This window comes from Lineus longissimus, chromosome 9, assembly GCF_910592395.1.
Source record: "Lineus longissimus chromosome 9, tnLinLong1.2, whole genome shotgun sequence".
Classification (NCBI taxonomy): Eukaryota; Metazoa; Nemertea; class Pilidiophora; order Heteronemertea; family Lineidae; genus Lineus; species Lineus longissimus.
The window spans coordinates 639,444-662,665 of NC_088316.1; the positions used below are offsets into that span (position 1 = coordinate 639,444).

The 23,222-nt window shown below is 42.3% G+C and overlaps 1 protein-coding gene across 1 annotated transcript in view; it reads left to right on the plus strand.

Moving 5' to 3' along the window:
* LOC135493473 (putative carbonic anhydrase-like protein 2) overlaps positions 1-23,222 on the plus strand; it is a 96,069-nt gene that overhangs the window by 68,404 nt on the left and 4,443 nt on the right. Inside the window, exons 3-8 of the mRNA XM_064780836.1 lie at positions 10,348-10,484; positions 11,157-11,348; positions 13,655-13,750; positions 18,815-18,881; positions 22,173-22,327; positions 22,522-22,650. Coding sequence (XP_064636906.1) covers positions 10,348-10,484; positions 11,157-11,348; positions 13,655-13,750; positions 18,815-18,881; positions 22,173-22,327; positions 22,522-22,650 — 776 coding nt within the window. The remainder of the gene's footprint in view (positions 1-10,347; positions 10,485-11,156; positions 11,349-13,654; positions 13,751-18,814; positions 18,882-22,172; positions 22,328-22,521; positions 22,651-23,222) is intronic.

Here is a 23,222-nt window from a genome sequence, read left to right on the forward strand (position 1 = left end):
CGACTGGCAACGAAGTGTACGTGGATGAGAATTGTTTGCCCTGGCAGCTGTCAATATGGCAGTATTGTTTGAGTTTGAAATATCATCCCCCGGGTTACGCATTTTTATCACCAATGTTGGCGTTGTCTTGGTGAATGTCTGGTTTCAAAATATGCTAAATGTCAAACTTACTTATAAGTGTTTTGTGTTCTAAAAAGGCTTGGAGGGGAACGCGGAAAAATAAGTTCGCATGATCTTCTTTGTTCAAGATTGGTCGAACTTTATTCTTCCTCGACTGGTGAAGTGAGAGGGCAACAGCTGCAAAGTATGATTATAAAACTAGTCAGGCTCTGTAAGGTGTGATCCATAGATGTCCAACTCGTGCCTCAGAATAACAGCTTTGCTGCTCTGGATACTTAGCGCGTTTCAGCAGTAAGTGTCCTCCCTGGCAACTTCAACCCGGCGTGATATCCGGCTAACAACGACCCCGTAGCATCCTCAAGTCCAGGACGCTCGTAAACTAAGTAATACGGCCATGTTGATGGTTTATTGGAGACCTTGGGAATAAGACAATTTACTATACTTGTAAACTGAGCAATAGAGAATGCTGAAGTATATGTTTAATATTCATAATCTCCCCTCTTCGAAGGGAAGTTAATAGCATAGGGCGTGAGTTGGTTGTTGTAATCGCTTCACGATAAATACACTTGAGGTTGTGATGTGATTGACCGTGGCTACATGTCGTAACGGATGCGCCTATACAAATGTAAAGAAGGCTGATTGGTTAAACGTATGGGAATAGGTTCCAGTCCTGGAACAATAATTAAAGCATGGTGTTTTGCGCAGTTATTTCGTTTAAAGGTTTGCAGAAAATATGCAAGTCCTGATGAAATTTTCACGCAAGGCATCATATCACCAGCTCGTAACAGCGTTAGCGAACGATATAAGGGGAATCACTTAACAAGTCATGTCCATATCAGTATGGAATATAGGCACGCCGTCGTATGGTTATCGGGCGATATCAGTGGCATATGGCCAGAGATAGTTGGTGCCAATCACTTCGATGCGGAATATTACTACTAAATTTGACAGATCAAATCAGTTTGAAAGCGTAATCAGGAGGGAGCCGGGTCTCGATTAGGCGATGTAGTGAGATGGCGTCAGGGCAATATAACCCGCAAACTCCAAACATACATGTATCCGAATGCATCCAATGTCGATTGATATTATGGATGTACTGTTTGCTGTTTTATCAATTGTGTTTGTGGTTGTATGTAATCGAGGACGACTAGAATAGGTGTCACTAAATAGATGCTAAACAAAACAAGCCTGACTCGCCCTTGCTGTGGTCTGTCTGGGTCCTAAGACCTTATGGAACAGGAATATTCTAATGAAAGAGCGTATAAAAATTCAATGGTGCAGTGTTTTAAAATTTAGTTCTGTACCGTATCATGCAATATGTCGACATCTTGATCTTAACAATGCCACTGAGCAACTCGGGCCGAAGCGCACAAGGCGAATCTCACCCACGATTCGCAACCCAGCAACCATTGTCAACCAAAGCAAGCCCATCCACTTGGGCAGAAGCGTCCCTCGACGCACGCCCTGAAGCACCAGTCACACGCTGTAGACAATAAATGGAATACTATGATTGTTTCGCGCGATAAAAACGTGCATGGTGTGTTAAATGAGACTGGTAGATATCAGAAGGTGAAGTGCTAGAACTGCTTTTGTGAGACACTTTTATAAGAAAATGTATATTCTACCAAATATTTAGACTGGTTGGCGGCCCGTATCCCTAAGGCGTTGTCGCGGTAGGATTGGGTTACACTCGATCAAAACAAAATTTTGACATGGTGCCTTCTGATACTACTGATCAAGAGCTTGCCAAGGAATGCTCTGAAGTCATAGATTTGGACTACGACACGGCTTTTGGCAGTTCGGTTCGGCCAACATCTTGAAAGGTTCTTCATACTTTTGGAGCATTTTCCAACCAATACTCAGCGTCTGAAAATGACCATAATTGCTAATAATTTTCCGAAAATTTATATGATACAGCGGATTTTATAAATATCGAAGAATTTCTGCTGATTTTCAATTTCAACTTATCAACTACAAAGTTTCGAAAATCGTACTTCATTAAAATGATGACATTTGAATCACTACTGAAGCTTGAGATTTTAATAAACTCTTCGGTATGTGATGGGTTTCTCAACAGAGCATCTTTAAAGTTGATAGAGTACCATTTAAAAGGTATCAAGTTTATACCTTGCTTAAGAGTCGAGAAGATAAATTTGTAGCGATTTGTAGGAATGAGTGCCGTTTCGTTTGGTACCTTCTCAAGGGATCCCGTTTGGAGAGGTCGCGGTCATCCCGGAAGCCTCTTCTATGATATAACAACCCATCTCCTGCCATTCTAGTCGCATCAGTCTGGAAAAGCGTTGGCCTTTTCCTAAATACTGGATATCTTCTTGTTTACATCATTAGCAGTTCTTAATAAGCAGACGAGAGGAATGTGTGGCCCTCAAGATTCGGCCAGGAGGATGCTCAATTACTCTTCGCCGACTGTGCCCCTTCAAAGTCATCGGTTCACCAAACATCTCACGCCAATTATGCAAGTTTTCCGGTAGAGAGACTAGTTGGCGATAATTCTTGTGACTGTCACTAATCCTCCTTTAACTTGAGTCCTAAGATCTTCTTAATTGGTACTTTATTGGTAAGAGAGGCGAAGTTTTCTGTAGAAGTTTCGAGAGGTGGTGTCACGATTCCGACAATGAACGATGATGACGTCATGCTCGATACCTCTATCGATTTCTGTTCTGCAAATGATCTGTTACGTGGGGTTTTCGTCCAAATATTTTTTTCACTTTTTTTTCTGCTCAAAATGAAGCAACATCATCAGTCCCAAAAATATTTTGGCTTTGAAAATTTTTCAGAATTTTGAACTGATGAAAAAAATTCAACTCTGAAAGATGAAAAAAATTTCTAAGTCCAAATATTTTTTTCACTTGTTTTTTTCTGCTTAAACCAGTAAGAATACCTTTTCAAAAATAGCGAGCTATCCCATTGCGTCTAAACTGACTGGGGATATAATCGACCATAACCCTCGCATTACTGCCGATAGATCGGGCAAATTCCCTGCCGGGGGGTCCGACTTTTTACCGCAACCCATTCCATTCAATTGACGGCACTGATTCCTACAAATCGCTACAAATTTATCCTGACATCTCCTAAATTGAATTTCTCGCGCTGTGCACCTGAAACTAGTTATCGCGGAAGAGACTGTTCTAGTTGATTCGCTTATCTCAATAAAATCAGATATTGCTGAGGGATTTCGCATTGAAGACCTCTCTTCGCTGAGTATACAAAATAATCAGGCTAAAACTACGCTGAGTTATAACATGTGTCTATCTCGACGCACAAGGTTTTGATATCAGTGGGCGGACGTATTTTGAGAGGTGACAGTTAATCAAATGTGTTATCTTTAAGATTGAAACCTCCACGTAAATATAATACGAAGTACGTCTTCAATTTTTGTGAACTACGTCATAAATCATTGAGTTCTTCGTCATAAATCATGTGCACTTAACCTCAACTGGACTGCAGCTACTGATAGTATCACCAAGTGGTAGTCTGTTACGATGTTACGAAAACATTATGTCATTATTGTAAACATAAATCTTGGCAAATGTTCGAATGAAATCGGTTCACCATAAATATCTCCGTCAGGAGCTTTACCGGTATCACGTTTATGTTGTAATAGAATGGCTATTAGAAAAATCACTCAGTGCGGATAGGCTACTTCTGCAAAGTTATACGATTCGCTTTTTGACCAGGTCGGTTCACTTTGCACCATCCGCCTGGTTGGACATATTACAAATGACGCACTTCCGTTTGAGTTTACGCACAAAGCCTCGTTTTGAACGCCGGCATGACCGTAGCTTTAAAGGAAATGGCCTCTCCATTATACGCTTTAATGAAACACTTCTAAATGTCTGAACTTTAAGGTTCCATATTTAGTTGAATGGAAAAATCCCCACGTAGTCCATTCATAGCCAAGTTGAATGTTCTATCTTTCTCTTCTCACCTCTCCGGTTACATTATATAATTGCAATCAACCCGCCATAGATTCGTAGCTTCGGGAGGGACCTTAATATCCTGCCGAATGTTGCGAATGGTTCTTTAATACGAAACTACGGCTGTAAGGGGTCCGATCTTTTGTAACCGAAAGGGAAATCACTGCGCCGTAAATTGACCTGTCAATCAGCGGTGATTAGCAAAGTTTTAAGGCTTGTATTGGCGTAGCAGGGGTTCTCAAAGTAACCCATCTTTGCTAAATCACTAGTACTCGCGAGGCGCGAAGTTTCAAGTACCAGGAGTGGTGCGTGCTAAATATTTAAAAATACTGCAACGCGTTTTTCTACTATCGAAAGAAATTAAAAAATGATACTGGTACTTATTAGTTTACTGGGGACTAATGAGGCAAGAGAATAACAAGCATATTGAAGGGATGATCCACCTATTCCTTTAAAAAATTTGAACATGATTTAAGTGCAGGCACCCACTCCATTCGAGACGGATACATCTCCCAGACACCTCTCCCCAGTGACCGTGCCCCAGTGACCGATCACGTATTTGCCTAGTTTATGGTTTGCAGTAAATTCTCCATCCTATTTTCACTAATAGAAACTGTCGTGAAACGGATTCTCAATCTTACTCGGGTTTGAAAGAAGCTTTATTGCGAGTGGAACAAATAGTCCCAAGCCTCGTATGAACTGATATGTGGTAACTCTGAGACGATAAATTACAACTAATAAAGAAAAGTCCCATGTGGAAGTGATGATATGAATAAAAGATGGTACTTTTGGCTATAATGAGGAGGAATTTAATACATGCACGTGAAATCATGACGCGTTTTCAGCTCTTTACAGTTTGATCAGGGAATGTGAATAGGTTGTCAGAAGTAGCTAAGAGTGAAATAATGTGTCAAAAACCAGGCACAGCAAGAAAATTGGGCAACTCGGTTCCCAGCGTAACGTTGTGCGTTGTTCCCAATGTTTCAGTGTTTATAGACAGCTAGAAATACCCTGACTTTTCTTTATGGGAAACAGCAGAACTAGTCTCTCACTCGGTATTTCACAGCTTTCGCAAACATCAAGCGGAGACACACAGAATAGAAAACACTAAAAAACGTTCCATCGGAAGTAAAGTAGCTCTCCCGTTCGTCACAACTGATTGGCTACCGTTGAACTCGTCACGTTGGCTGATGTTCGATGCTCCAGATACACGCTCGTCGAATGCACTGTCAGGAACTACAGGATACACAACACGAGGGATTACATCTCGGGAATTCAATAATTTACCCCGCTGATGCACCAGTAGGTTTAGCCTCTCAATGGAATTAGGTACTGGCATGGATAATCCAGATGGCGACAGGAATGTGACCAGTAGTCAAATGGTGGTCACACTCTGAGTTGTCAGCCTAACGAGCCCATTCGCCATCAGTTAATCGGCGTGGAACGTCTCGGGATCACCGCATTTGCTGCGATTTCGAATATCTCAATGCTTACGGAAATAAATGAATACTGGATTGCCTATTAGGTCGCGTCAGTTAATGATACAACTTATCTTTTAGACAAATCTCTTATGAGTTCCACAGTATTTCTCCTGTTGATGACATACGTTACCTGTTTTGCCCTTGCCGACCACCATGAAAAGTGTTTCGTTGGGGTTTGTGTTGAGGATTTGCCCTGATGACTCTTTGATAAGACAATAGCACAATGGAAAATTAGGCCTGGGTACGTTACGTTATTTTGCCCCTTTAGGCTTACCTAGCACTTATAAAATTCAGGCCTCACCCAATACACGGTCTATTGTCTGTTAACAAAGCCCGCCCCCACCATTTGAGGCCTAAATTCCCATTGTTCTGCTGCCTTATCAAAGGTTATCAGGGCAAATCTTTATATCATATCTCTACCACACGAGACAGCTTTCATGGGGGTCTGAACCGGCAAGAGTAATGTCAGTGTCACTGTCAGCCCGACCAACAATTCTTTCGGGATCTCTGGGAAACCGTGAAATAATGTCTTTTATAATGCTTGATGTGCCATTGTTTTGTCAACTGGAAATGCATTGGTAATAGATCAAATACGCAATGAACAAGGAAATGAGGGTCTCCGGGCTCTTAATGTGATGTTGGGATCATGTCATTTGCGCTTGGCTGAATTGGCGCGGCAGGTCGATTGTTCTAAGCTAATGTAATAGGCATTTCATTATCTATTAAAAAGGACGATTTGATAGAGGGTTATCTGTATCAGGAAACATCCCAATACGAGTTGTCTCAGGTATTGCTCTCTGGTGTACATGTAACTACCAACATCTACGGCGTTCCCATATCCTTTGGAAGGTCTGCATTTTCACCACTCTGTAACCTGACAAGTTCTCAGATTATTCTTTCTAAAAACAAGTTAACATCAGCAGAGTAAAAAGCGCAAAAAAGAGCTTTTTCTCAACAGAGGCATGATGGAGGTAAGGTGACTTTGGACTATTAACTTGTTGAGGTAAAATGGCCATTACATCTTATTGTTCGCGACCTTTCTCCACGTCTGTAAGCCATTATCTCTCGGATGTTGACCATTCCTTCCAAACAGAAGCTAATCCCCCAAATACCAGTTAATCCCCTTGTCTCTTTATCCCGTTACCAATGGCGTTTAAACCCATTGTTGACAATCGCCGGAATGTCAGCTAAGCCTTGCCGGGAGAGATGGAGGCTGAAGAGGAAATAGGATTTGATGGGAGCAGTAACTACGGTGGCCCACTTAGAACATCTACCCCGCATGAAACAGCTTTCATGGGATCGATACGTCGAAACCCTCAAGGACAAAGAAGCGAGAGAGGATCAAACGGCCACCGACCGCCAGCGATGAAACCCAATTCTCGTCGTACCTCACGAAAACACGTTAAGTGCAACGTTACCTGGATGATCTGCGAACTATCTCAAAAACCGCTTCATCCGGTTACCTTTTGAAGATGTTTCTTTATGAGCCATGTGCGAAGGCGGATGGATATCCCAACAAGTCGTCGCATTGGGACTCAATTTAATCAAAGTGGACGCATATCTTCTCATAATCCCATTTTAAGATTCGCCTCACACAATAGCGCCATCCTCTAGATCTAGCTGGGGCCATTTGGACCATTTGGTGATGCTGAGTAATTGAGTAACCGTGAAAGATTTAGCAGTTTGTCCAATCCTATGGATATTGATGTCGTGGCCTGAATAGTTCAGAACGAGGTCACGTACGCTAATCAGGCAGACGACAACCTGATGCATCAACCTCATCACCCGTGGCGAACTGGGCAGTGATTAATGTAGAATGGGTTTGGCTAGTGACGCCTTTGGGCGAGGTCTGTGATTTTTTTCTCTCACAACGAGGTCTCGTATACGCCAATCAGACAGGCTGGAAAGATGTTTTTACACAGGTGCAAATTTCTCGGTGCTTGCCCTCCTTAACGTTAGGTTGTCCCCTGTCTCGCAGTTACAATTCAGGCCTTGTCTCATACACGGCCTATTGTCTTTAAACAAGGCCTACACTCCCACTGTTCCAACGTCTCATCAAAGGGTTTTTTGGACAAATCTTGTTAACATCGACTCCTAAGAAACAGCTTTCATGAGTGTCGATGCTGGCCAAAACTGCCATGGGACGTTATGTCATTGTTTGGATGCTCTGTATGATGATTCTTATCCATGTAGGCCCCTATGACCATTGTGCAATACTGCCTCACCCATATATATCATGTTACTAGTATACCTTTCCTTGCCTCTCTCTTCCATGAGCCTATTTTTCCCCTGGTTATTTTTACATTGATTGCTCTAGTCTGTTCTTGTCTATCATGTTGCTTGATCTGCCTTCTGGGTGTGATTTGCCTTTTTTTAGAAAGACATACGGTGTGAAGGCTGTCGCCAGGTCAGCATGTCTGGCTCATTCGGAATCTGCGTATCTGCGTTTCCATTATCCTATTGTTCTCCGATTTCTGTGTTCCACGGTCCTATATACCCCGGTTTCTATGTTCCACGGTCCTATATACCCCGGTTTCTATGTTCCACTGTCCTTTATACCCCGGTTTCTGTGTTCCACTGTCCTATATACCCCGGTTTCTATGTTCCACTGTCCTATATACCCCGGTTTCTATATTCCACGGTCCTATATGACCCCGAGTTCTATGTTCCCAGGTTCTATGTCCCCGGCCTGAATTAGCACTGTACTTGTATTGCTTGTGAAATCTCATTAGAAATGCAGGCTCACAAGACTATCAATCCCGAATTTTACTTGTCAGGACAGAGCAGTGACTACCAATTTTTCCATTTTTCATCAAGAAAGCGATCTCCACACATCACTAACAAATTCAGTCCCACACAACACTAGGCAATTAGTACATCTCCTCCATCTGTATGATTCTAATAGCTTCGATGTCCCGAGGTGATGGTCTGCCCCGGGGAAGAGGCATCGCCGCTAACTGACAACGAGGGCAAAGTGATCTGAAGTCGCTTCACTTGATTTATGGACCATCTGGGCCTGATTATTTAATATTAGAGACAATAAAGGAAAATTGGAAACGATTAATGATAGGTTTTCAGTCTTCTTATTGTACACTGGAGAAACGGAGTTCACATCGCACTTGTTGGACTTGATGTGCATGACAATAGTATCCGATTGCTCATCCAGGCAAGATGTTGTTGTCCTTGTGGCGGTGAAGACGGGTAGGCCTACAGAAAGTATGTGTAGTGGGGCTCGTGTAATATCATTCTCACTTCACTATTATGGTAGTAGGCATCGCAGGCTGGCGTCTAACTGACTGGTCGCATCAGAATAACAAGCTGCCATCCCCGACTGCCATTGGGTTTTGAACCAACGACCTCCCGTCCGCCCGCTGGGCGCAATGAATCTAAATCCACCAGGATGAAGTTGGTCATTATCGAACTGTACAATGAACTCTAACAATCAAATACGTCCAGACTGATCATCATGCTCCAGAAATGACATACTCGAAGCATTTCCTTAGACATATACGGACATTATCCCGGCCAGTCGCCAGTTGATACTTTGTGGAAAGTTCCAATAACGAGTTGGATATAACAACTGAGGAATTCTATATCGACTGGATTTAACTTGTGTTATAGGCAGTGATATAGGTTTTATCTTACGTTTTCCCATGCGAACCAATACATTTATTAACCCACCATGTTATGGGAGTTTTACCAATAAACGTGTTCACGTTTTGAAAATGGCCAGATACTGTCGTGGTGGTTTTTGTCTCTACAATCTTTACATACGCGTGTTCTGATACTTTCAAACATTCATAAAGCGGATTGTTGTGACTCTGTTCCGCGCAGTACGTCCTCGCTGTTTCATCATTTTTTACGTCCCCCTGTAATCCAATGAAGAGGGTAAAATATCATGGAACGCGCAACATAACAGTTAAGTCGATTTACTGACTTAGACTCTCAGTCAGGAGAATACGTTTCTTAACCCTCTAACTGATGTCGAGAGACTTCTTGAAAGCGTATTAAGGCAGTCAGAGAGAACAAGTTGGTTTCGAAGGGGTTCAAACCAGCGATACCTCGACCAAGAGTCCGGAACTGTAAACAATGCACCGCCGCGCTTACATCGGAGACGACACATAAATAGCTCTGAATGGAAGAACAATTCCCAAGACTCTGCATCATCAGCGCTCATGTTTATTCTCGAAATGAAAAACCAATGAAAAGTATTGTAATCCTCAAACTGTCCACGTCAAATATCAAGAGGATTAGGTTTTTCGGGGGAACGAGCTCCGAGCTCCTGACATGTTGAGTTTATCCTTCAATTCTAAAAGCGAGTGAAAATTTTTTTTCTTGAATGTGTTCTGAAATCGTAAATACGAGAGATGTTGTTTCACCAGTTCGTATTGCATAGTCTATAACAGCACCGTGTGCATTGTACGCCAGGTTTCCTCGAACTTCTCATGTTTCAGACTCCTTGCTGGATATGACCATACATGCACTTGAGTTCTATGGTTTGTATTATGGTAAGGTATGGTGTATTAGGACAGATTTTCGAGCATACCAGCTTGGCCACAGCAAGAGCTTATTGGCAAAAGTTTCTGCCAAGCTCAGTAGGAAACCAAAATGGCGCCCGTTTTCGATTCGGTGAATATAGAGGTTAAGGATCGAACCCCTTATCGGTAGCTGAGAGGTGGTTCCATTGCACTCTAAAGTAGCAATTGGCATAACCCTGACCTCATATTTTCAGAAAATAGAGATCCGATTTTATGTACTGTATTATGTTTAATGTAATGTTATGATTTGTTTCTAAACATTGTATCTTTCAGGACCTCATTTCTGGGGCATCCTCAACACAGAATGGCACTTATGTGAAAAAGGCCGGCGCCAATCCCCGATAAACATAGACCCCAAAACACTTTTATTTGACACAACGTTAGGAAATATATCCATTGACACAAATAAGGTATGTATTGCAAAATAAAGTTTGATTTAGCAATGAGTCTTACACTACAGTTGAAGCATAAAGAGTTCTTGATCGTCACTTTTTGAAGTGGTTGGTTGAAACAGAGTCTTTCATAGACTCTGGTTGAAGGTAAAGTCATTATCCTGGTGAATCGCTTAAGAGTATTTTTCATACCAAAAGGCATTACTCTGAAGTGCCAAGATCCAAAAGGACTGACAAAGGTTGATGCCAGTTTGGCTGCTTTCGTCAAGGGTCCTGTAGCGAACAATTGCGTTGGCCCTGCTGACTTTTTCAATCAATTCTTCAGTACGCGACAAGTTCTTACCACCATCAGCCTCTGTTACCAGGTTCAAAGCCCTAAAATCGACACACAACCTAATGCTTTTTTTTGTTGATGACTACATGTATTAGCATTACCCAATCCAAAACACCAAGGGCGAGGTTTGGCCTGCTCCAATATCATTGCAGCGGCCAAGCAGCCTTTCCTTTCTTCCTGACATTGGTATAGTCTGATCCGCACCAGCTTCACATCCCCCACTAGTTTCAGTTGATGTCATTAACAGCAGCACTGGTGGCCGTAAGCACATCTGAAAATAGGGACGAATTCAACATGCACATGTATACATACGCAGCTGGTTCAAATATCTATTTGTTTATTTACTTCCTTTCCAGGTGCGGGGTACCCTGAGGAATACCGGCCATTACGTAGAATTCCTTGTGGATCCAAGCCTTCCACACGCTCCAAACATTACTGCTGGCCCCCTAGCGTACAAATACAGAATCACGGGATTTACGATACATTTCGGCAGCATAGATTTTAAAGGATCTGAACACACGATAGATAGACAATCTTTTCCTGGTGAAGTAAGTACGCTTTTCTGTATCATTACGATTTCTTTTCTCAGAGTGGTACACTTGCCTCGAAACTTGAATTCCAGCCGTCGATTCGATTGAACGATCCTGTGGAGTGGCCCACCTGGCGACCCCCAGCGGATGTTGGTGTAGTTAATCGGGCCATTCAAAAATCTTCTTCAAAGTGGTTCTTGCTTGAGCCTCTTTAAACATGTTAAAGGGGATTATAGAAATGGGCTAGGTGGTCAACTGAGTAGTCTTCAGGCGACGAGATATATACTGACAGTAAGGGGCCTGTCTTTGATTCAGCGAGAGATATAGTTCACATAGCTGAGCTGGATCAAATGCGGAAGGAAACACGGCCAACTTGAGACAAAGCCGATAAAGGAGGATTCGCCTAAAACCATCTCAAGGTTGTACCGTGTGAGACAAGAGATATTATATAGTTCTCATTGAAACAAGAATATGTCAGAACTTGGTCCTAAGAATACATTATTGCTTATTTCAATTCTTGCGATACAGTATCTTTCTGGTATTTGTGGTCATAAAAGTCTCATTAAGAAAGGAAGTCGTACCGTTGTACCGCTTTGAGCGTCTCCGTTTCTGAGTGCTTCTCCTCTGTGTTTGGTAACGCTAGAAACACAGTTCTTGTTGTTATTTGTGGTTGATCCTGGTTGGTCGCTATCTGCTTCAGCTGATAAAATCGTAACGGTGGAGTAACCACTTTGTATACAACGTCAAAATTGTGATATGTTATTGTGAACCGCGGATTCTCTGTTCTGAAATATAACATTACCGCCTACACGAAGACTCTGAGTACAAAGACCGATGAATGGCCCCCCGAGGCAGTGGTAGGAAAGATCCTGCTGCACCACCATTTCTTAGTGATGCCTCCGTTCTTGAGACAATACAAGAATCAGAGCTGCTTTGTGCAGAAACAAAAAGATTTCTCTCCATAACGTTTTCCAGAATTGAAGGTATGCTGTCTAATGTATCTGTTGCTTTACAATGGAATTGTTTTTCATTTGCTGTAATCTTCTACGGCGATTCCCTATGCCCTTTAATCCAAGGACAATGTCCCGGTCGTGATGAAAGAAAACGCGGTCAGCTTTTTTTTGCCTCTTCGCGAACTTCGATATCATTCGTCTTGTCGAATAAATGTGTTTGTTGTGAGGAGGTAATCGCTGAAACACACATTCACCATGGCGACTTCTTATTTGGGGAAGTTTATTAGAAACCTATCCAGATTCGCTGCCAGGATATTACATTGTATTGAAAACTATGCCTTGCAATATGATACGGAATTCCCGTGGACCAGGTTGAAATTGATCAGGCGATGTCGTTGCCGCGCGTGGCTCATGGGACCAGACGACCGATCCATCATAAAACATGGAACGGCCAGGTCACCGGACATGCGATGGAGTAATGGTTGGGTATTGTTGGCCTGTCATGTTGTGAGGTGGAAATGTGGTTCTCCTTTGATGTCTGTTGGTCAAAAATCAGGCCGGGGAACCTCCGGGAGGAGGTTGTGTGGCTGAGAAAAACTGATAAATCCTAGCGATCAACAGACCATGCCGCAACCTTTACATCAAAGGCAAACGATTACATCAAATCATTTACTGGACAAAGGTTGGTTAAAATATCTCTGGTCCATTCGTCCACAAACGAACTCTGCTGTGTTTCGGAGATTGATAGTCCAGACTTGTTTTTGATAGTCAGTCTTACCAAATATACAAAATCTATGTAGCGAAACTGGCCCAGAACACCATCCAATCTATTCATCTTGACCACAAAGGTTTCTGCATCTGGTCAACATTTTACCCCGGCTACGTCCAAAGGGAGTACAAGACCATGAGGTTTAGGGTTAGTCAATGCGACAAAGACAGATTTTGAGGCCCTATAATGGTGGGCATGCTGTTGACTGGGAGAGCAGTCCAACCAGACCTTACCAAGTTCTTCTCGTCTAAGGACATTTTGAAATCAGCGATAAACGCACTGAGTATAGCAGCAGCAGTTATTGTGATGCCATCGCCAGCCAAAGAAAACATAACAGTCGAGCATTCTATGAGAGAAACCATGATCAAGAATATATTCATGAGTGTAACCCATTTCATTGTACTCATGTCGATTTATCGGCGGCGTCCATCAATTCACCGCTGGGTAGGTATGATTGTAACCACCCCATTTAAAAGAGTATTCGTATGTTTGACGTTCCTCAGCGTAAAGATTCTATTTCTCGGAAAGACGTCACGTCAGTGTACGACGCGTAAGCGTACACCACGCAAGTGTATTTATGCATACCCTTCTTTTCGTTGCAGATACATATAATGGCATATAACACAGATCTCTATCAGAACATGTCACAAGCAATAGAGTCACCAAATGGCATGACAGCGCTCTCCATACTTATGCAGGTAAGGAATACTTCATTACGATATTTGATTAGAAGTGTGAAAAAAATGTTGGGACATTGATTGGTCTTGTTAAAAGTCTTTTTAAATGTATGTGGTTTCCGGCGTTACTGTGTCTTCTTTCTTATGCTAGTCTTCTCAGTTGATTCTTAGCTCTTGATTCCTTGAAGCAATCCAGTCCTCATTCCGTGATTACATAAACATAAACGTCGTTCTTTGCATGGTTAAAGGACTCATCTTTGAGGACGACCTGAAATCGACTTGTCAGTGTCTGAATCTGAAATGTGAATTCTTCGCCCAGGTGACGCATTTATACAAATGTCGCATTTATACAAATAGCTGGATAAAAGTTTGGTTGAAAGTTGTCAACTTAAAAGGTTGGTAAAGCAAGATAAAATCTGTCTTGGTCGAGTTTCCCCACACAACCGTGAAGGCCCCTGGGTTCTGCGTCTCCGTGTCACAGTTGTTTCACCAGAGAATCCGTTGCATCTGTCTTCGCTCAGCTAGACCAGACTATTTAAAAGACATTTTAGTCCCCTAAAAAGCATTTACCCTCTCGCCTTATAGTCTTTGCATATCGCTGTGACATCTCACTCCCTAAGTCGGTTTCGTACTGTCACAGCCTTACCAATCCGTTTATGCTAAAAAACACACCACGGAAAAATTTAAGATGATGTTGTGAGCCGCAACAAGAAAAACAGATGCCATCAAAAACATCTACTGCGAAAGATTCCATTAAAAATAAAGTGTCTCTGACAGGATCAGTTCAAAACACTCAACCTTTTCCAATGACTCTTTTATAAGGCGCGCGGAGCTATCGATTTTTTGCATGGAATCATCGGTTATGCGATGATACGGCCATGATCTAACTAACAGCGTCTACCGATCGTTAGATTACTTAAACACATTTTGTTACGTTTAAGTGGAGTAGGTTTATTGTGTTTTGTAATGTTTCGAGTTCAAGACGGAAATGGCGATTAAAAGGACAATCGTAACGCCAAGTGCACTGGAAGTGACGTTGTCCGACTTTACCGGGAGTCGTGCAAGACAGTTGAAATTTCCGTAAATTTTATCGGATTCTAAGTTTTCGAGATGTAAACCATAATTGCTGCGACGATAACAAGACACAGTGTACGTGCTTTATCATACACTGTAAGCAGCGCTGGCGACAACAAAGGTGTTTGAGAATTTAAATCGGGTCCTTCTGAAGTTTCCAAGCATGCGCTGCCAAAGACTTGGGGGGGGGGGGGGTCAAGATGGGCATCGAATTGCCTGCTGCTCGTGCCTGCCGACATAGACCGACCCCAGCAAGAAACAAGCTCCGGTGAATAAGACCAAGGCTCCAACATAAACCTTTGCCATCTCCGACAAGAATGAGACAAATTGAATTAGCCTCGACATGTTTAAGTGTGTTCTGACGGGCGGAATGAGCGGCTCAACATCAATCTCATCAGCCTCATCTGAATTGCTGATCATCATCTTCATTAGAATCGTTGGAGGCTTGCCATGGTAGTTCTGACAGGCTTTTCGGAGGCGACCGGTTGAGGGCTTGACCATAGGCACCATTGCCTCGAACTTGAACCCCTAAAGTAATAAGAACGTCTTCAAAATGAAATGAATGCTTATTCCAAACCTGCGAAGCTGGTCTCTGGAAAACAAAGAACGGAGATATGGGCATTCCCTCAAGCCTGAAGCCCAATATACGGTCTGTTGTGTTCACACAATGCCGCCCGCTCGCACCTAGGCCTAAACTCCTGTTGTCCTACTGTCTTATCAAAGGGTTATCGGGGCGAATCTTGAAAACATCGACCCCCATGAAGCAGCTTCCATGGGAGTCGATAGGTGAACCGGCAAGGGCAAATGGCGGAATGTGAAAGAAATTCGAGAGTCGTGTAGTTATTAGAGCCCACCCAAAACAGTGTTGTCCGTCATGGAATCACCTTTTGACCGTGCACCAACTGTCCTCGTCCTTCACCACGCAGTACCACCGTCTAAGCCCTTACAGAACAGCTCGTCAGCCCGGACAACGATATCTAAACAGACAGTTTAGTCATTATGTCTACTTCATCATTCACAATGATATTCTATCATATTCAGATCAGTTTCCTTCGATCGGAGCGGCAGAGTAAACCAGGCGGAACATGGCGGGAAACATGGGCATGATCTACCAGAAGTGCGATCTGGATACATGGATTTGACATGCTTGAATGGGAATACTGTGTCATATCATTGCTTGTAGGTTTTGCGTGACAGTGGGCCCTTTGCCAGATACGCCTGTGCCACCTAGGGTGGGGAAAACAAAGATGGTTTGTTTTCCCGACTCTAGGCACTACAGGCGTATCCGGTGAAGAGTCGCCAGCAGCAGCGGGCTCAGCTGTGATGCTTCACATACAGCCGAAAACAGCGAAGTAAACATAATACCAAATCTGTCTATGTCTCGTCGTGTTCTTCAGCATTCACTACACAGTTGGATGTACTGTTTTTCCAGTGAGATTCCTCCTGCGAGGTACTACGGTTGCACATAAATTGCCGCGCGGAATTTGACCTGGCGATCCCGATCTTTGCTTCCTACAGTGGCCAGAGTAGGGTCTATCGCAAGCTCTTTTCCGCTTGCCGTATTGCCCTTGCCCCAAAAGAAAGATAGCGATGATCAGATTTTCAGTCAATTTCTTTATTATTGAGATAGTGTCGCGTTAAATGTTACCGCAAAACATTTCTTTCGCAACCTGAGAACGGAACAGAATTGCAATGAAATTCCCATTAGTATCGACACCGATGAAGCCATTATTTTGGCTTCATTCAAATGCAGGCCTCGTCCATTGATGGGCCGATTCGGTTGTCCCAAACGATCCAAGTGGAAAGATAAGCAACACGTTGGAGGACACCATGGTCTTGGTTGGTCGGGAAGAAATGGATGGGAGAAAAAGTAGCATATCGGTGAATGCATCGGAGATTCAGAGCCCGATTCCTAACGCTTCACTTTGAAATCAGATGCCACTCTCATTGACAGAGTTGAAAAAAATGGATGGATTTAACTGCTGGAAATGTTGTGGCTTCAATATCGGCGAGTGTTTGGGGAACGCCGCGGAATCACTCAAATGCTGACCATGGCCAAGATGCACCGCCTGTCATTGGCTAATAATCCCATAAGCCCAAGCCATCGTCTTACACCATCCTACTGACAACATTAAGTCTCTGCCAATTACTTTCTTCAGCGAATCGATAATTACTTAGGATATTTTAATCTTCGTTGAAATTCATCTTCAGAGTGGCACACTTCCAGTTTATGCCTTCGACAAGCTATTATCCAGCCAACATTGTTGTTAAAAACAACGAAAGAACTAGTCTGACACGAGTTTGTTTTCTCAAAAGATTTCAAAATTAACTTCTTATCAGAAAAAAAATCTGGTTTTGGAGAGAAAAAAAGTTCCATCACTTGTCAATCTACCGGTATCACAATGTCACATCATGGAATCGCTTACAGTCATCAGCAAACACATTAGCCGTCGATTTGGTTCGGTAGAGACAGCCGCCAACGAATGTCGTTTCCTCAGCAACAACTCCCACTTTGACCATTCAACATGACTTTTTCACGAAACCAGTTCACGTTGTAGCTATTTGTTCGGTGAAGATAACATCAGAGGTTTTTCCGATTTTTCCCTCAATCCTCACCTCAGGGACACTTGAACTAAATTTGCCTCATGTTCACAGTGTTTTGACGCTTTATTCCCGATTGGTTTTGTTCAATTTATAAAATTTGCTATGTTTCATGATTCATGTGCTTAGCAGGAAGTCCACCTTCCCTAGCGTTTCAATTCAAATTTACGGATGTTTATATGACTCTGATTAGTTTTTTTGTATGTTTGAGCGACCTCCAGTCATATTGTCCAATGAGAAGTGCTCAATCCTGTTTCTCCGGGTTTAGTCATCATATAAGAACCAATCAGAGGTACTTATTCCCGTTTCACCTTGGTCGTCATAAGAAGTGAACCAATCATCAGAATTGAAAATGGTTCATTTTTTGTCAGCTTTGTTGTGAAAAAAGCAGTAACATTACATACTTCGTAGGAGTTTTAAAGCCTTGACATTGATGTTGAGTCCTCAAAATGAAATGTTAGTAACCAATAGGTGCATTTGAATATAGTATAACACGCCACTTGGATTCGATTTGACATCCGACACGACAAACGCCGATTATTCCCGCCATACCACACTATAGAAGAAGATAACATCGACGATGTCACCCATCACGTGACAGCGGAAAACGCTTTGGGCCGTGAACTGTAAACACGAGATAGCAACGAGAAGGTCACGTGACCGATTATTGCGGATCAAAGCCGGAACGAAAATGATGAAATGGTTATTAGAGTCAACGATAGATAACCCACCATTGATGTGCAAATTTTATATTTGATTTTAGACGCTTGAATTGATTACTGAGCATTTAGAGGTCCTAATGTTCGCAAACTAAGTTAGGTCGTCAATAAATGGCTCATTTTGCCAATTATTGCCGCACGTTCCGCCAGGGTTCCTGTTTTATTGACACCCGGTGGTGGTTTAATCTAAATGATGGAATTTACTATAGTGTACTCTACGAGGAATCATTATAGAGTATGCTACAAAATAAAATGAACTCCGAACTTTTCCGTACACCACTGTGGCAGAAACTGGCGTCGGGTTCGGCGGACACATTTACCCGAATAAGGAGTAACTGTTACTTCATTATATGTACAATATCCTTCCGTCAGTAAATATTGCCACATCTTCGTCCCTGATAAAAACGTTACCTTGGCGTAAAAGCTAATCGTGGTCATATCGAGACATGACGAACTGTTTACTTTAACATTGTGACAGCCTACGGAAGGAAACTTTAATATAATTCGTCATCATGATATTGATGAATATGAAGTCACCATGGCAATATAGTTGCTTCACCATGGCGCTAATATTCTTTGCCATGGAGACATTTTTTATTGTTTACCATGGTGAAGTCAGCTTTCATAATGGCAAAATCTGATATGTTGCTTGGATGACATTTTGCTCAATCAGCTGCGTTTTTATTTTCAGATAGGCGAAACATCAAGTTCACAATTAGAGTTGTTAACACCAGCATTCAAAGCGATCAAATATCAAGGTAGGTGTCTTTAAAGTGGTCTCACTTCATTAGCTTAAAGTCCTTAGTGATTTAGAGAATAACATTGCTTGAATAATATTGTCATGTGTTGGCCTACAGTAACAGCTACATTTAACTGTTAGTTTTATGAAATTCGGTTGAGTACAAAGTGAGAAATGGAAGATCGAAGTCGACACCAGGAAACTGTTGTGCAGTTCAGATTGAGCGTACCCAAATGTTGATTTACCGGTATCCGTTTCCGTGTAGTGACGGCATTGGAGCAAACTGAAAAATCAAATGTGAGTCTTCTCTGGGATACTGCTCACAATACATAGGAAATGGAATCGGCCTGGATGTACTCTGTCCACGCGCGATCGAGAGTTCATGGCGTTGGTGTGCGGTGATCTAACAGTCGTACCAATCTGCCGAAGAAAGATGGCGGGTGCTGTCTGAAACTCCCAGTAGTTTCTTGCTATTTTCAAGTCATAGTGTTTCACCAACAATCAAGTCTCCTTTATGGCCAGTCTTTTGCAAGTTGATAGAAGAAATATCCTCCAACAATACGAACATGTATCCTTATTCCCATCGCCTGTTTGGTGGTTGGTATCGGCCAAGATATGGAGGACGTGCATTCGATGTTGAAACATAATCCTCCGAGGAATCGAACCATGCTCCCATCGTCTGCTGCATTGCACACATTCTTCCAGCTGGGCGGAATATAAGATTGTTGGCGCTGCTTGACTGAGCATGACATATGACGGATTGTTTGGGCAGGCAATGCAGCATGAGGTTTGGCTGCAGCGGCTTTGAGGCGAGACGAGACGGACTGGGTTACAAAGAGAGGCCTGGCTTGCTTGGCACTGGGCTCCTGGATGTAACAGAAAACAACTTGCTATTAGAATAAAGACATTGCTGCTGCTGTTCGATACACTATATTTTCCTCTTGTGGAATGTTCAGTTTTATCTCACTAAGGTCAAGGTGAAAGGAACGAGGTTAAGTGTATGACCAATAGGGCGCACTGCATATCGTGCCAAAGATGATATAAGTGGCCATTTGCAATACTCTCCAACCGCAGTGATTGTGACTATATTCGAGAGAATTGAATGTATTAATGTTTCCTATGAATTGATACCCCTATGTTGGCACAAAAGATCCGTTCAGCAGCGATCTTTGGCACAAAATATAAAATTAAAGGTATTTTAGGAGCAAAGGATATCACAAATCAACACTTGGTCATCCAAATTTGACTAAGTATAGAGAATATGCCGTTTCTGCCGCTGCAAAATCCGGCAGTTGGTCGGTTAACCTTCAATCATGACTGAACTCCTTCGTCGATGCACATTTTTCTGCGATGGTGATGCGGGCAATGGGAAGGTGATGCAGGAATTTTACTTTAATGAGCAGGAGTAGTCGGGTTTTATATGTGCTATCAGCAGCTGTTAAAGCAGGCTGACCTGCCTCACATCGCCCCGGGGAGGTAGGAATCATTGCCATGAATGATTGACCATCGCCGCATCACTGAATCGACCGAATGTGAGACGAGAGCGAGAAATTACTCGTTTGACTTTTTGTATGTTCGGTAATTCCGTGACAGTTCGCCGGTTTGTTAGTACATTTCATTTGACTTTTTTGTTCGTCCGGACCCAGTTGCTCAATCGACGTTAGAGAAATCTTCATTTACAATAATGATAACGTTAAGACTTAACGCCAGTGTTACTGCTAACGCTCATTGAGCTGGGTGTGAGTCCCTTCTAATGTCTCTTTCATCGGCTAGAGAGTAAGAAACTATACAGTAACAAACACCTGACGGGTTGCCAATAAGTGTGTTGTATTCTTGTCACTTTTCGCGGTGTTCTGAGTTTATTGGCTGGGTCCGAGATTGACGAACGAAGACGGGTCTGAAAATATTCCTCAATGGTATAGGGATACCTAAGGGAGACCAAAACAGACTTCACAAAGTAATCATCTGCTCCACAGCTTTGTGATGTTCAAGTCAATAAAACATTGGTTAAGATATAACAAAGGATCGGGAGAGTATCGATAAGATATCACTCTTATGGTCGAGATGAACCTGAGCCACGGAAATGAAAAGAAGCCTTGGTCAGTCACGAGGCTGCGAATTTCATATTGTTCTCGGCTTTCAACTGGGATGTTGTTTCAAGAGCTATCGCTCTGCCATCGGTACTCCGAGGTTCTTAAATCGCTTAGAGCTGATACAATCACTAGTAAGGTTTTGTCAAGACAAATGGGAGTGGGACCTCCCGCAGCCGACACTTTATAAAAAGCAGGACACTCTCGAAAGTTTGAAGAAGAACAGCAAAGTGCCTTGTGCCCAAGTCAATGGCCACGGAGCAATGGTGTTTGGGGTTGTCTTGATCAAGAATATTATTCTTATGGCTATGATGGATGATGCTATTCAATGAAAAAGGAGCTTCAGACCAGGCAAGCAGTGCTACAGCCAACTGATTGATTACCTATCTTCTCACAAGCTGCATTATACCGTCAGCCGAACAAGGAGAGTGTTATGGAAGCACTCGATCACGATACGCACATGCCTGCTTGCCATTCCATCTGGCCTACTCTAAACTGGGTTGTGCTTTATAAAGTGGTTTCTACACATTCTCCACTCCACCATATCCATTGAAAAACGTTATCACATTGAAACCATGAGAATGGGAAGTTTAGCCTTACATCAATATCAGGTAAGAATTATAAAAGTGTTACTCTTCCGAAGCGGTGGATTTCATGTTTCAAAGGCGCGCAAGAAAAATGGGAGGAGTATCGCGGTATTATCGTATTGCCAAGTTGGGTCATTTGGTACTATCCAAAAATCAGAAAAAATGAAATGCACAGGGATGACTTTTACCAACAATATTCGCTAGAGTATTGTAATTCGTAGCATGTACAATCCAGCCGCTTTTAGCACTGTGGCGAAGTAGAATTTCTGTACAATGTAGGGTAGTGAGAACTAGTAAAAAGATAACGCAACATTCTGTTGGGTATATTGCGGTAGCAATAAACAGAGGTTGGCGCTGAGGATATGCCGTCGATTTCCTTGTGTAACTTTATACTTCCACTTCACATACACATGCTTTTACTTCCACGTGTTTTGAATTTACTTTCAGGCCAAAAGGAGGAGGTGTCGTGTATTTTCATCAGATTGCATGTGATTTAACATCAACGAACGGTCTTTTCTTCTGGTGCTTCATTATCAGATCCTTTTACTTTCACCTGCTTTTACTATCATGCGCATTTACTTTAACGTGCTTTTACTTTCATCTGCTTTTACTTTCTTTTCCTCTTACTTCCAGGCCAAGAAGAAGAGGTGCCGTCTATTTCCATCCATGAATTACTGCCTCCCACCAACCATTACATCACATACGACGGCTCACTACCATTCCCGGGCTGTCAGGAAACCGTCACCTGGATTTTACTCAACAAACCTGTTTATATATCACGTGACCAGGTTGGTGCTTGTATTCGCTTGACAAAGCTACACAAAGTTTAATTTATCGTTTGTGAATCAGTCTTCAAATTGCGGACTTACATTTATTCCGTCTCTTCCTACTAGACCCATGCACTTCATATGCGTGAATAGTTACCAAGCTGTCCGCTAAAGACAAATCTTTCTCTTCAAAATGTTCTCATCTATTCTTCTAGATTTCCATACTCCGGCAATTAAATCGGGGCACAGAAGACGTCCCCAAGTTATCAATGGGCAATAACAATAGACCAACACAAAATATGAATGGTCGAGGCGTGAGAACCAATATCAATGTTCCAAAACCGGTGAGTTATTTGTATTTCTGCGGTTCCCAAGATGGATAAGTTATGATCACTACTGCACTAGAACAGCAAACATTGGAAAACTATTGTTCTAGACTCATAAAGTTCAACTAGATGGATGGAAAAAGATGAAAAAGCCGGGGACTCTCAATAAGTTATTGGTATGACTAAGTATTCATATCTTTATGAATACTTGGTATGACCAGAGTTTTTATTTGAAAGACTCTGATAGAACAGTGGACCGAGTAGTTAAATAAAAAAACCTTCATTCGCTGTTCAATTCTTTTTGAAGCTTATAGCGGCAGCGCATGATACATCAACGCTAACCAGACACAGATTCGACAATTTATCGAAACATCTGATTGAATAATTCATTTGAATAATATGTATTTGATCAACACATCTTTGTCAGAATTCATCATGTACAGTGCGAGTTTCTACAAACTCCTTCCCTCGGTATGTAAGTGTATGTGATGTCAGAAAAATGAAAGACGCTTCCGACTAATTCAGAATGACATTCAGTTCGATCAGAAATACATCGATTGGGCAGTGTTGTTTATAGATAAAGTTACTAA